The sequence below is a fragment of the Trichoplusia ni genome, chromosome 9, assembly GCF_003590095.1.
Source record: "Trichoplusia ni isolate ovarian cell line Hi5 chromosome 9, tn1, whole genome shotgun sequence".
In the NCBI taxonomy this organism is placed as follows: Eukaryota; Metazoa; Arthropoda; class Insecta; order Lepidoptera; family Noctuidae; genus Trichoplusia; species Trichoplusia ni.
The window spans coordinates 231,654-246,646 of NC_039486.1; the positions used below are offsets into that span (position 1 = coordinate 231,654).

General features: G+C 39.3%; 1 protein-coding gene across 1 annotated transcript in view; it reads left to right on the forward strand.

Moving 5' to 3' along the window:
* Positions 1 to 14,993, forward strand: part of LOC113497511 (formin-like protein 18) — a gene marked incomplete at its 5' end in the record, with an annotated part of 39,618 nt that overhangs the window by 12,691 nt on the left and 11,934 nt on the right. Inside the window, one exon of the mRNA XM_026877087.1 lies at positions 6,215 to 6,265. Within this exon, the coding sequence (XP_026732888.1) occupies positions 6,215 to 6,265 (51 nt within the window). The remainder of the gene's footprint in view (positions 1 to 6,214; positions 6,266 to 14,993) is intronic.

Genomic DNA, 14,993 nt, shown 5'->3' on the forward strand with positions numbered 1-14,993 from the left:
TTAGTGATTTCGCGAGTACAAAAACGCGGTATCCTCTGGTCCTGGCATGTGCATGGCTGGCTGTAATACGTGATTTCCGTCAACATATGTTGGCGAGGTTGTTATTAGTATAAGTTACGTCACGGCACCGGTCGGGCCGGTCCCGGGGGCCTGTTTTTACTCGAATATCGTTTTTTACGAGACGCCCGCTCCGGAGCGGTGCCGGCTCTTGTAACGAGCAACCCTACTCCACGCGAACTCGGTGGGGTTTTAAATGTTGCTTTTTAAGTGGCGGAACCATAAAATTGGAAACCAGTTTAAATTTATCAGCGGGAATGTTGTACCGTCCGTACGTATTAACTAAGGATGGTAAAGGAGTGCGTAATAATAAACGCGCAACTTTGTTCGGCAGCCGCGACGCCGACCGGAACAGTACGGAGTAAACTGTGTAGATTCAGGGAGCGCGCTGTGCAACTCACGGCAAAATCATTTATTTCCATATAAATTGATTAGAAACTTGTTTGTGAGATATATAAACTGCTTTATTATAATTCTACTGAGTGATGGTTGAGTCAGGCAGGAGTCGCGATGATCGCGAGGTGTTGTTTGTTGGTCTTCTTACGTAACATGATAAGCAGTAGGCAGGAGTTACATAACTTGCCTAGATTGTGGTAGGTCGCGGCTCAGGACATAATCTGCAGAGTTATTAGAATCGTACGTGACGAAGTACATGTTTTACTATCATTATGCGCGTGCCTGACAATCACTGTAATGTTAGGGTAAACGATTCATTCAAACAAAGCTGCCGGTGCTTGGTTCAGCTGCTCTATTGTATAATTGAACACGTTACACGACTGTCATCGGCACCTAACAAACTGTCATGTTATCGGCTCCCGTAAGCCTGGGCGACTAACGGGCACATGTACACGTGTACATATTTATCAATCAGGACTAAAATATTATTCAAGTGTAGCAGAAGAGAAGCGATTTACTCTTATGCAAAACATTAATGTCTAGAAATAAACAACAAGTAGACTGGTGAACCAGTTCTAATAAAAGTTAAGAGCAACAATTCATTGCACGTTATCTGCCATTGTTAGTTGTCCACGTGGATCATTTGAACTGTAACATTTCAAACATTCAGTTAAGAATCGATCGTTAGAGAGTTCGTTAGGCGCAGCGTTTTAAATAGCTCGTTATTGTTACTCACGCAGTCACACTACGATGTCTGTCTGACTTCAGCGTTGTCCTTCACTGTTATAGGTTGGTCGTGTCTGTCTGCTTCTTCTGTTCCGTTCGGGAGCTATGATGCCACATCATAACTCCCGAACGAATTGAGCGATTTCAATTTAGTTTGACAGACATCTTTGTTAAATTGGTCGAACCATTAGAAAGTTGTGGGTGGCGAAATTTTTACTGATGGGGATTTTTTTTTCTTATCAGTACAAGATAATCGCGTCGACAAGTTTGTAACCATTCTATGAAAAAATAACTTTTAACTAGAAAATTCAGTTACTGAACTGTGACGTTGACGAATATGTTTACGAAGACATTATCATCAGGTGTTATCATGGTCTGCGGGGAGCCTGCCGCGTGGTGTCTCCACACCTACCAGTTGATATCTGGCGCGATGTATTCACTGTACTGTTGATTGCCTCCAAGTGAGCTCTCCACACGATAACGATATCCTGATAACTACTTTATCTTTTTTCACTAATACCTACAGGTACTAATGTTTTCTTTGTTTTTATATACATATAGACATGTAATCTGGCGGTTATCTGTGTCACATTAATGTCTTGCTCTTTTAAGTTAATATAAACAATATCGATTGCGCAATGTTATGATTACTTTAAATGCTTTGAGATCCAAAAGAAACTGTAGACTCGTTCACTATCGTTCCGTAGTAGGCCGGCCTACTATTGTAATTATTATAGTTTAACCTGAGGTGAACTTCGAGATAATAGTTATTTTGGTGACACACATTACAAGTGTAACCAGTAGTTGTCGAATTCATGTCGCAACTGGTGTTTATAATGTTTAAGAGGCTTTTTATTATACTTGTAATTATTGATCTTCACTGAAGTGAATATTACACATCTTGGTCTGGCCTTCTTATTCAAATGTTATTATAGTTTTGTGCAAATACATCTTTCACGTTTATCGTTTTGTAATATCGGATTGGAATTTCACATTAAATAATTAGGAAATTATTGTTTTATATCTAAAATTCTGCAAAGACAGTATGACACGGCCTTAAAATAATAACTCTGCTTTAAAAATCCAAAAAAAATATGTTCACTGTCTCACAAATTGTAGACGAATCTGTGATATCCTCCTAATTTTCGTGGTTCTGCTTTTGAACGGCTGTATTCAATCGTTTCAAATCTGGCACTAGAAAGTGTTCGAGTTGCATTTGACATAATAGATTCGCGTTTTACCGTGACGCGTATGGTGCTAAGCGTAGTGAAGTGGGAGGTATCTGGCTGCACGTGAGGCTGCCGGCTCGCGGGCGGCGGGAGGTGCAAACTGTAGGCACAGCGCGAGCGGGGCCGTTCAACTCTGAACCGAAACCGGGTCGAGGAGGTTACCGCGACGCACGCTCGCGTCGGCCGCGTCGCGCGCGCTGCTCCGCGCCTGCACTCACAGATACGCAACTGCCAATGGCGACTTACGACTCGCGATGCTTCAACAATTACACGACAATTCGTCTGGAACAACGAACATCTGAGTGTCGTTACTCAGTCCTGGAGATAAATCTCATCTTTCTCTAAACAATGATTTAAGTCTAACGACATTGTTAAGTACTTCTGTACGCTAGTCGATACGTTGCACCATGTCGCACTAATTACATCGGATAAGAAAAAACGCACGGTTAGCTTTATAAAATACTAACGACTCTCACACTTCGCTCGCTTGCCATCATCAGTCTATTGCGAACTGTTTCTTTTAAGTTTAGAAATAATTTGTTTTAGGTTAAAAATATAATGAACTCTAGATTCTGGAAGAAAAGGGAAAACATTGATATAGGTACCTGTATAAAAAAAAAATATGTTTTCTAACGCTCTGTGGTCTTAGCAGCTAATACAAAATTAAATGCAGTGTCTATATGTTACGTCAGGTTTAAGCAAACTCCATTCCAAAATTGTTAGAACTGTTTGCAAACTCACAAACGTTCGCCTTTACAATACGAGCAATGATAAACTACTTAGTAATTACTATATACGGAATAAATTCTGCTGGTTTTTCTAGTATTTAAAAGTGGTACTTCCCATTACAATTATCGATGCCCTATTAATGTTTCTATATAATGTTTGCCGATTAACATAAAAATATTGTCTCAAATAGTTGTTTCCGTACTTGCAGTATATGTGCATTGTGCATTGTACACAAGACAAGGTTTTTAAAGAGTGGTGTTTAGTGCGGGCGCTCGGCTCCCCGGGGGTGTTCGTGATTAGGAAAACACGTTTATAGCTAGACGTCCCGAGGCAAAGGTGAACGTCCATTTAAAATGGCCTAGTCGCTTGAATGATGTGGACGGACGCAAACAAAACACGACGCTTACTCCCTATTTAATCTCTATACTCAGGCAAATGCACAGGCATCGACAGTTTTATTGTCTTATTGTCTCACTACGATACTATAGTAATTATACATAATCTCCGTTTGAGTAGCTCCAGCTCAGTGTAACCGTAATTACACTTTACAAACGCAATTATCGGTACGGAATCTGTGTTAAAATATGCTAAATAATGTGATTGCTTTACGTTGAGAAACAGAGTTAATCATCCTCTCGTTAATTGCGATCCAACGCTTCTTGATCTCTTCTGACACGTCATAGCTACTAAGTAATCGAGCAATGCACATCGCTGCATGTAGCTTCATTAATTCGCAATGAATTAGCGAAAGGACTACGAAATCGCGAGGTCGTCGCCCGGTCGCCGTAACCGTGCAAGTGGGTCGCGGTGCGACCGCCCGCGACCGGCGACCGACGCTTATGCGAACCCCGACTTGCATGTTCCATGTATTGGCATAATAATCATAGTACTGTCAGGACCGTTTATCGATATAATTGACAAGTTATTAGATGACAGCCCGCTGGTTTATGTAGGTCTATCCGAGAAGTCAATGCCCCTTGCCCCTGTCCGAGGAGAGCCGGTCGATCATAACTTCACGAATAGGGTCGCGACTCGGCGATACCTACTGGGAAACAACTTACTAAACGAAAGTGTAACTCTTGATGATTGATATCAATCTTTATCGATTCTTGCTCTTTTTAGTTGTTTAATTTAGCCTGTTTCTGTTTTGCAATAGGAACTAAATAAATAGCTTCTCCTTTGACATGGACTGAGAAATATAACTGGAACATTATTTACTGAATCCCATAACACTATTCATACTTTTTATCTCTACTATCTTACTCTGTCCATGTATAGCGTGATCATAATCAAGCATGGTGCAGTTGTAAAAAAATTGCGTGACTTTTATCATTTTAAGTAGACAAATTATGGATTAACGAAATCTGTCCAAACGTCGTACGATTATCTGATAATCAATGTCACATGAATTGCACTATCACGTTATTAATAGGTTCCTGAAATGATTACAGAAAGAATGAGTCGAGCAGATAAGATTGTTGTACTGAAGTATGGTAACATAGTTTATCACTTGTCCTATATCTAAAGTATTTAGAATGGTGCTTGTTGATTGCAAATTGTTTTAATGGAATGGTTGGAGGTCGCGGGCTGCGTGTCGTGAACTCCTCGCTAAGGACGGCTACACGACACCGTGACACGCTACGCAGTCCGAGCGCGACTAATCGCATGCTCGCTTAAATGCTCTTATCTCTCAAAAAGTTCTGTGATGCGTTACGATTCAAATTATAATTTGAGGGTTATTCTACCAATGACGCCATCTATTTAACTTGATAAAGAATCCTGACTGCTATGCTTACGGCAAGTCACGTGCAAGTGAAGTCGCACCTGTCAGACGCACTGGTAGCTTTGCTTTAACGCTTAATCTGTTTTCATTATTGCGTTTTTCAATTAATACGTAAGCGCAAAAACCTGGGTTGAAGCGATAGGAACGGACTCGTCTGTCCTCAAATATAAACCTAGTCCACCACATTCACAGATATGAATAACATCGATATTTTCGATATATTTATTAATAGTTAACCTATTGATAAAACAGACGATAGTTCTATTTATCGTTGGAGTGTTAGTAGATAAACTATCTCGGGGATAAAATGTTCCGCGATTTTCACGGAATATACCTTTACTTTAGATAATGGTTTATCAGTCACGCACCTTACAGCACAATAATCAGGAATAAATAAGATGGCTTCATGTTAGTTACAAACGACCGACGTGACGGAATTTTCCTGATGGGAAACGAACGAGCCGTTCGAAGAATAGAAAATGTAAATTTGCATGTCAATACCACTCGAGGAAGAAAGCTTATTGTTGAGTTGTTAGCGACGACGAGAATAAGCGTGTTGTCGTTTATGACATGTTACATAGTTGCCATGTGCCGCCCGCCGCCGCCGGTGCGCCGGCGCAGCCCCGCTGGCTGGCGGCTGGTCGCGTGTCTACAGGCTGTAACCTGTACGCAGACCATCTCTTATTGTATGCAATATTACACATTTTTTTCACTTCCAATTCTTCACCATTATGTTTCATTATAATTAAAGGAATAGTCATTGTGAAAATTCCCATTCTCACAGATAAAAAATACATTATATGTTAATTTTGACTATTCTAGATACAATTGCAGTGAAATAGTAACTGTAGTTGTGTTATTTATAGTACATAGTTGTAATTAATTAACTTGGAAGTGATTTGGCTGAATGATTTTCGCTTGATTGGCTCTGACAGAGGCTTGGCAGAATTGATGTATTCCATGTACAATCTATTCAGGGAATAACAATACAAAAATAAAATAGTCAGTGCCATTGCCAAGTCTGAGGATGGTCGACAGTATGTGATTTAGCGGGGCTTTGTTATTTCTTTTGAAGATGGTGATACAATTTACTGGCGACGAGCCTACATGACATATGACGTGTAGTTAACTGTTTTTTTACATTCCTATTGCGTATATCGATTATAACCCAGCATCAAAAAGCAATTTGTAAATTATATCCACAGTTGGCGTTCCTTAATAAGCTGACTCCTTCATCAGTAGTCTTTACTGTTTTGTTTAACGTGTTGTTTATAAAGCCTTGTTCTTGTTTCAGGTGATTTTTGCACTGACGTCATCATGAAGTGGAACGACGTCACGGATATCAGTAAGTAGTTTTATTTATACGCTAAATGAAATTGTCAACGTATTCGTCTAAAACTATATAATACTTTAAGAATCTGCGCCCGATGAAAGATACGAAAGTAAAAACACATTTTGTAATTAGCTAATTACCTAACGATCACCTCTGCCTCACTCTGCTAGCTTCGCGTCAGTGGAATTGACCCTTTGTCGAAAGTGGAAGTTAGGATTACTTGGTCTATCTCAATAATCGACTGGTAATGTCACAGCTAGGTACTACGAATATAGAGTGGACTTGCTCTGCTATGATTTAATTCAGCCTTTATAACTACAAAGTTGACATTTCCTGGTACAAAACAATGCGGCACACCGAGAAGTTAAAAGTCAAGATGAACCCACACAGCGGTGGGCACGCACCGCCCACGCGGCGTGCTCCCGTACGCACTACTCGGACATAGTACGGCGCGCGGCGACCCGCCAACCGGCCGCCGAGCCAACCGACAACAATCTTACATTATTTATGTAACGCACCGTCACCCACTTATTTATGATCATTTCAAATCGTCATTATATTTGGCCGGAGGTTCCGATGCACCTTGCCATAGCAATCAATGTAATGATTCAGTGTGATCGACACACAATTACGACCCGTCGCCCCCTACCACGGACTGTGAAGTCACAGCTGCGGTTCTAATGCCACACCAATTAGTGGCTCACAAACCCACATTCATAAACCTGTAAAGAAGGATGACGCTTTTTCATACCTTGTCTTTGGTGTAACAGATTACAGTCGAAGTCGGAACCAATTCAACTTGAGTATATTTGAATGAGAAGAGAGGAAAAATACTATCAATAATTTATGGTCAATTTAAATAATAATAAACTACTGAACTATGCAACTATCGAATTTCTTAAAACTACAAAATCACAATCTAGTGTGTAGTCTTAGTAGTGACTTCGATACATTGCTGCATTGATTAGAGTTTGAGCCGAGTATAGCAGCTATCTATCTCCTAAAGTGATCCTGTAATTTGGCAGGGAGCACAGGAAGGCGACTCGACTGCACCCAGACATCATACGGAAATAACTAGGGTTGCCTGTTGATTACTATTACCCATGAAATAAAGATATATATATGGTTTATAAGATACCATGTGTACTTAATCTTCTTTGCCGGGACCAAATAGTTCAGTGGAGATTGGAGCTTTTGTCACTTCTATGATTATTTCCTCCTCATACACATTCTTCTAATTATATCAATGACACTAAGTAGAATAAACCATAAAAAAAAAACATTTCAATCGTCCATGTTTGATCACCCTACCTTCCAAAGAATGTTCAACGCAATGTCGTGTCGGTGACACCTGATGGATGAGTGACCAATTTATAGCTAATAAAGAATAGATTAACAATGATCGCGTTAAGAATGTGACAGAGAGTTTAAATCTATTGAGCAGATTTGTTGCGGAAGAGAAAAAACATAAAAAAATGGCTATGACTGAGCTTCTATTGCTGCATTGTCATATGATCCATATGAAGACAGCCTGGTATCCAAAAAGTCTAATATAGAACTTGTTTCAACAACTCGCGTCAGATTAGCTGAGCTAGGCATCTTGTAGACGCAGTGAGATTAAATCGCGTGTGTAACGCACACTGAGCGGCTGCGGTTGTGGTGCGTCTTGTGGTCAACTTTACGTGATTTCGCACAGACTTGACTGCACAAAGCCGACAAGCTAATTGCTTATTCTCATTTAAAGTATAGCACATATAACATATGTATATATATAAACATATATCACAGCAAATATACCGACAAAAATCAATTTAAGGCCTGGGAAGAAAGTAAAATTTTGCTAAAAGAAAACGCAAATAAGAGACAGGGGAACTCCTGTTTTATATTCAGAACTTACAAGATTTTATATTGCAGAAATGTTATCGATCGAGTCTGCTATTACTTTGATTTAAAAACTGAAAATATCAAAGCCTTACTGGCAAGCATAGCATGCTACAAATGTATGTGGAGTCCGTGTTCCCGCTAGCGGTTGTTTTGAGACAATATGAACGTCACGCGTTTCATTAAGCAGATACACGTCTAGTGTCCGTTCGGACCAACTCAGCTGCAGGTTATTTATGTGGGCGACACGTTACTACGTTTCTCCTATTTACTTCGTTTTTACCCCAGTGACAATGAAATTTGTTCTAAATGATGTATTTGTAATATGTATTAATCGTTTTGAAATGCGTTCGTGTTAATATCTGAATTAGGAGTTCAAAAAGTTCGGCGTAAGAATTGTTTATCTGAGCGTGACGGTCGGCCATGTTGCGCTCGCGCCGAATTGCAGATTACATCACTGTGCAAAAAATCGCGTGCGCGTGCAACGCGCTGAGGAGTGGAGAGAGGCGAGGGGGAGCTGGCGGGGTGTTGGGGGGGGGGACGCTTTAACGACCTTGGCCTTGCTCGGGCCGCGGCCAAGGTGAGCGTTCAACTTTATACCGTAATTATACATGCGCCCACTAGTCTACCGACGCACACACTTATTATGTATCCACAAAGGCAATCGTAGCCATAACCGGGAGGCAGCCCATATAATAATATCGCACCAGTTACTTCTATTCTGCCTTCTAGGCAGCCGGTACGTTGAAAGTAGAAAATCACGATACATCGCTTGTTTTTTTCGCATAATCAACCCATATACTCCTAACGCGCTGCGGAAACCTCAATGTATAGCTAAACTTGGAACTGGTTTGCTAGTTTCGGAGCTAGTTCGACGTTCACGCTCTCATGTCAAGTGGGTGAGCAAACATAGGGTGTTTATTCGACACGTTTCCAGTATACATTAGTTGGGTACACACGAACAGGTTTATAATTAAGCTGTAGCGGCCGAAACTTGATCAAGTCGCTTTTTGGAGATGTTACTTTTTAAGTGTTTATGGTTCCTTGCCACCACGCAAAGTGATCTGTAATCTGCTTCTACCAAACACAGTCTTCATTTACGAATAAGAGGCATCTTTATTTAAATGGGCCATCAATAAATTACAGTTTTTTAGTTTTTTAAATGACATGTTCCAAATCTATTGCATGTTTTGTTTATGCACGTATTGAAACAGAGCCATTAGAGACAATAAAATAATTCATACGTCTGACTTTATAAAGAGCGACAAATGAGATGTTATCGATACTAGGTTGCAGTATAGCCATGCCGTTGGCTATAGTCCAGCGCTGGGCATTGGGTGAGCGCCCGACATCATTTAAACAAAACATTAGAATGGAGTTTATTTGTGATGTGAATACCCGTCAAATATGTCACACACATGATCTACTCTCTTCATTTTGTGTGCATCTGATGTTAAGATAGATGTAAAACTGTTTTTGTGCAGGCGAAAAAATATTGATTTATAAACAAAGGAGTAAACATAAAAGAATCCGAGAACCGAATAAATTCCATCACATATAGTAGTTCTTCAGGGGAAAAAATTGGGAGCTATTACTACATCAGCTCCATAAGAGATAGAACCTGGGCAGTGCACCGAATGTTCTCAGTACAGTCGGCCCAGCGGTAAATCATCAGTGACGTCACGCACAATTTATATCCCTTGTCGGAATGGTTTAATGTGATAACTAATGAGTTACGTATGTTTATGAAATCACACCAGTGCTCCGTGATCCAAGACCACCCTTGCATATATCATTAATATTGTAATGGTTAAGACATAGGTAATGGGTGCATGAGACAATGGTAATTACAGTTTTCGGAATTCGTTGAAATACATGTTATTGAGGTTTCCATGAAACTAAAATTTTCGCCGGAAAATTCAGTTGAAATTGGAAATAGAATATGTAAAAGTATCATAAAATCATTGTTTTTACTCGAAAACTTTTAGGCCACCATGAGGACTTAGTTCTGCAGCTGTTATGGCTAAATCGTCAATACAGATTTAAAATTCTTATTGTTACATTAAATTGATTACATTCTCGTGTAATGTTTATCAAGGTCCGTAACGACGTGGCCGCGTGGACGCATGCGCCTCACGTACGCATTGTGGTCTCCACATTAGCATAGTGGCGAGCGTTATAGCCGCGGCTTATGCCACGTCTAACTCATTATGGCTTCATACAAAATGGCACGTACTCACACAATTGCATCGTACGTAGCTTCTGAGAACGATGCCAGCTGGAGTCGCGAACTGGCGAAACTTCTGGAATACCACTGAAAAGAACCGATTAAAATGACTCGCGTGAAATTTACAATCTTTAAAGCTCATTATCCTCTGCAATAGAGGTTTCAAAATTAAAGAGGATATCTTTAATTTTAAAATTCAAAAGCACTAGTCAATTGTATAATTTAAATAACATTGTCCGATTGTATTTTCTCAACTTAAGTTATTTACTAATTGCACTTTAAAATCAATACATGGATGCCAGAGATAGGAAAAAGAACAGTTTTAATGACCGTGACGGAATCCTTATTACCAATATCCGAATCTGTATCGTGTAAATGCGAATATGTAGACGCGACACCGCCAGCATGCCAGCATTCAGATTTCTATGCAAATCTTACTAAGTTGTATGTAATTGACAAGGATGCTACACTAATTGAAACAAAGTGGATACATTGATTGGAATTAAATGACTTTTGTAATGCGATCCCTGGTAGCGTAGTAAATATAAATGATTGAATACGCACTTTGTACTGCCGTTAGTGTTTGCTGACAAAAAAAAAAAAACACGGGAAAAGTATTTGAGGCAAACACACATCTTGCAAAATAATAAAGCTAGTCTTATCATGAAGCATTAAATACAAGCACATATTTAATATTTGGCGACCTTAAAATGAACATTTCTAATACATCAGTAACCGCTGATGATAAATCGTCGCCATTTTATTTCGCTAATGGCCGCATATTGTTTTTATGCCGGTACCTTGAACTTGACCGGCCGCCGTACGCTCGTCGGGATATTTTTAAACTATGTACACACGATTGATAATCTTGGCAGAATTTTAATTTAAACTGTCTTCAGTAAGTAATAAGGATTGGGTTGACATTGGGATCTATCATGTTAGGCGTTCATATTTCATTAATGTTATACACACTTGGCGTGTGATATCCGACTAAGAATAGGCATTCAAAGCTTGGAAATCGTGAGACAACCGAAATATCAGACTTTGATTACTCAGGTGTGAGTAAAACGTTAAGTGTATTAAACGACAAAGTACCGCCATTCTGTCTGTCAATGTTATCATTTTGGTGTTCTTATCGCCGGTAATCTTAAGTATTACTTACTTATGCAAAGTTATGCCGGCTGTTCAAGACTCAGAGTGTCTGTTTTTTACATCATTAGATAAATTTTACAGCAATATTCAAGGCACATAGGCTTTCCAAACACGGCAGCTGAACAATACAAACTGATGTTTATTAACGTCGCTTCGCATTGAGCATGCCGTATACCGTGTAGCTATTACGTGGCCGGTGCGCATGCGCGTGAGGCTGCCCACGCGCACGCTCCGCGCCCGCTCCTATCACTTCGAGACACCGTATTTGCATCCCGGACGGTGACCACTCAACATCAGATACTGCTATTATTTTAATTATCAAAGGGTTTGCTTGTAGGAGGCATTGACGATAAATTTATTCTAAAATCTAACACTTACGATATTTTTACGAGTTACCTAATGTCACAATATGTCAAGTTTTGACAGATGTCATGTTAACTATATTCTAATTATATTACACAGTAAAATTTTGTAAAAAATAATTTGAATTTTGTAGATTGTTTTTAAGAAAAAAGATGTTGCCAACTCGGGCGAAAACAAGAGTAAAGTAACAGTTTAACTTTGACATTGACCATTATTCTGTTGGATCCAAGCTCAATGTTTATTTTATGGTTGTTTGTATTATTAGCTAACAGATTTTTTTTACGAAAAAGTAACTATTCGCAAAGTAACCCTTCAAGTCATCATATAATCGTTTTCAATTTTCTGAAATTTAGTGAAAAATCATCTATTCCATATCAACATAATATGGAATAGATGATTTTTCTTTTGATTTGATGATGATGATGATGATTTGTCCAGATTACTTATTAATTACTATGGTAATTGCTATTGACACTGATACTAGCTGATAGATTTTTACGCAAATACATACAATATGTTTTGTAACGTTTAGCTAAACGCTAATTCCTTAAAAGTTTATATAAGTGACTGGTAGGGTAGGGGGCATGATGTAAATTACGCGAATGACCCGTTTTTTAGGATGATGAATCAAAATCTGTGGCATAACCCTATAGAGTAATACATGAGTAATTAATGTCTCAGATGACTTTAAAACTCGTGCGAAAATAACAATTAGATGAAGAGGTGCGTGTGACCGGAATGCTAGCATCCCGCAAACAGGCCGCGTTAGGTTCCATATCTAAAGTCCCGGCTCTCGCTAACGTACGGACACAAAACAACAGTTTGACGTTTCGTGACTCGCCCGCGTCAACGGCGCATTGAATCTTGATCGAGCCGACCGCTATAAGTTAGTCCGGCTCGTATCACTGCCCCTACAATTTTGAACCGTAGCCCGTTGGGTTAGGACCACACTCTCGTTTGATGGATGGACTCAACCTTTGGAGATGTAAGATAAGTGGAGAGCGAGATCGGTGCGTCAGGCATGGCTCTTGTTCCTTTCAATTATTCACGTGCGGAACAGTATTGTGGCACACGTGTGTTGTTGCCCTCTGTCGAGGCGGACCTGAGCTCCACTTTGTATGCTACAGACTAGTACGTTGACTTCACGTCGTGGCTTTCAGTTCGCGTCGCACCCGTCGCCGACACGAGTAATTGTTCATAATTTACAGAACAACTTACTCGTTTACTTATATCGACTCATAAATAAATTCCTCCTAAATCTAGGTCTGTTTTCGATTAGCTAGCTCGACGCCTCTGACAGCAGCAACCCCGGTCGCGTTTATGTATATCCCCCGGACGGTCGCCAGCGAAATTAGAAACTTATTCCGCCGTCTATTTTAATTTGTTCTACCCCACCGATGAAAATAATCCCTTTGTAACGATTTTTATCGTTATTTTTAAACTTGGTCGCTGGCTGTGCATGTTCCTGTTGACCAAACTTGCCATTAGTAGAGTCGTCAACTAAGTTTGACAAGTTGTTTTGGTGTGTCAAAATTGTTAGTTAGATGTTCCTTAAATGTACGTAATCTATAATCAACAACCGTTTAATTACTTAGTTACTTCTTAGTCTTTGGCTCTTCTTTCGCTACAAAATGATTTTACTTCATTTTATGATTACTGAAATCTATAGTATATGATAGTTTCCAGGACATCTAAATATCGCTCTATAATTTCTCTGTAACATCTGTATCGCAATGCAGCAGACCTCTCGTGTTTGTAGGTTTCCCAGAACACAGGTATTGGTAATGTTAAAGTGTATTTGTATCTAAAACAGTGCGTATTAGAATGTCTCAATGACTGTCACCTGTTCGAGGCGTGTTTGTTTAGTGACTCCATGTCGCATAACCGGTTACAATTCTATTTGGCTTTTAATTTGAAATCTAAAAAGGTAGTCTGACAAGTTTGCTAGCTGGTTTTGCACAGCATTTCTGCTGTATCTGATTTAATATTTTAAAGCAATTGGGTTTGTTGTAAAATAATCTTTCTTTTAATTACTATTGTTACTATGTTTACTGTTCAAAATGTAAGATGTAAGACCCTAAAATGTTTATTGAAGGTGAACAAGCGAGTCTCATGAGCGCTAATTCAAAGCAACACGTTTTTTTAACAAGTCAAACCTGTTTGTATTTAGTATGGCTAACTGCCTACGTTACTATTGTTGCCTCTCACTCTTTGTGTGTGAGACATGGCTTCACAAAAAATCACAACATTATACTGGTTCTGAGAGTGTTTTGATTTTAAACTTATCTGAACGCAATGATACCTATGTTTGTATATTAGAATATTTATTCAAGTCGCCATTATTCAACAACGTTACTTACTTTAATATTGATATTTTTTTGACTATATTAAACTTAATGTGAAGACAACATAAACAATATACATTTCAAGTTTATTTTGCGGATTTTAGAAATCTCATCACATCATGTTTTGGTTTTTGCCTAACATCTAGAAGGAACGGTTACTCTCCTAGTATCTGTTGGTTATTAAAAATAAGTCAATCCGCCTTAAAGCAATAATTAAGTGTATGAACTAAAGATGGAGTTACAATTTAGGGATACATAGAAGAAGACAGAGGTCCACAGAAACTAATACGGCCGGGTTAAGACGCGCCCTATCGAGATCCGGTGGGTCACGCCGCCAGCGGACCCTAATCAACTATAGTGATGAATGTGGCCTTAACAAACACATTTATCTTAGTTCGAGGTTAACTGAGAGGATCAAACACCCATCCTTATCGAGATTCTCATCCGCTTCCCTTGTTTCTTCCTGCTTCGCTGGATCATGCCTAGTCTAGCAATACGACATAGGGAACATGCTAAACTCCGAATTCTGACCTGTAGTCCCTAAATCGAGTCCGAAAAGTGTGGTAGACCCATCGGGCCTAATGACAGAATGAATTGTTTAATTGGGATTGTCTAAAATTGTTTAGTTACTGTTTTCAGATTCATGTCTTATTAAAATTGGTTTGGACTTTGATATACCTACAAGGGTAAGGGCAATATGGGCATTTATTAAACTGCAATGTTTTTTTCATCATTAAAGCAAATTTCAGCATTAGTTCTTTTATAAGTAGAA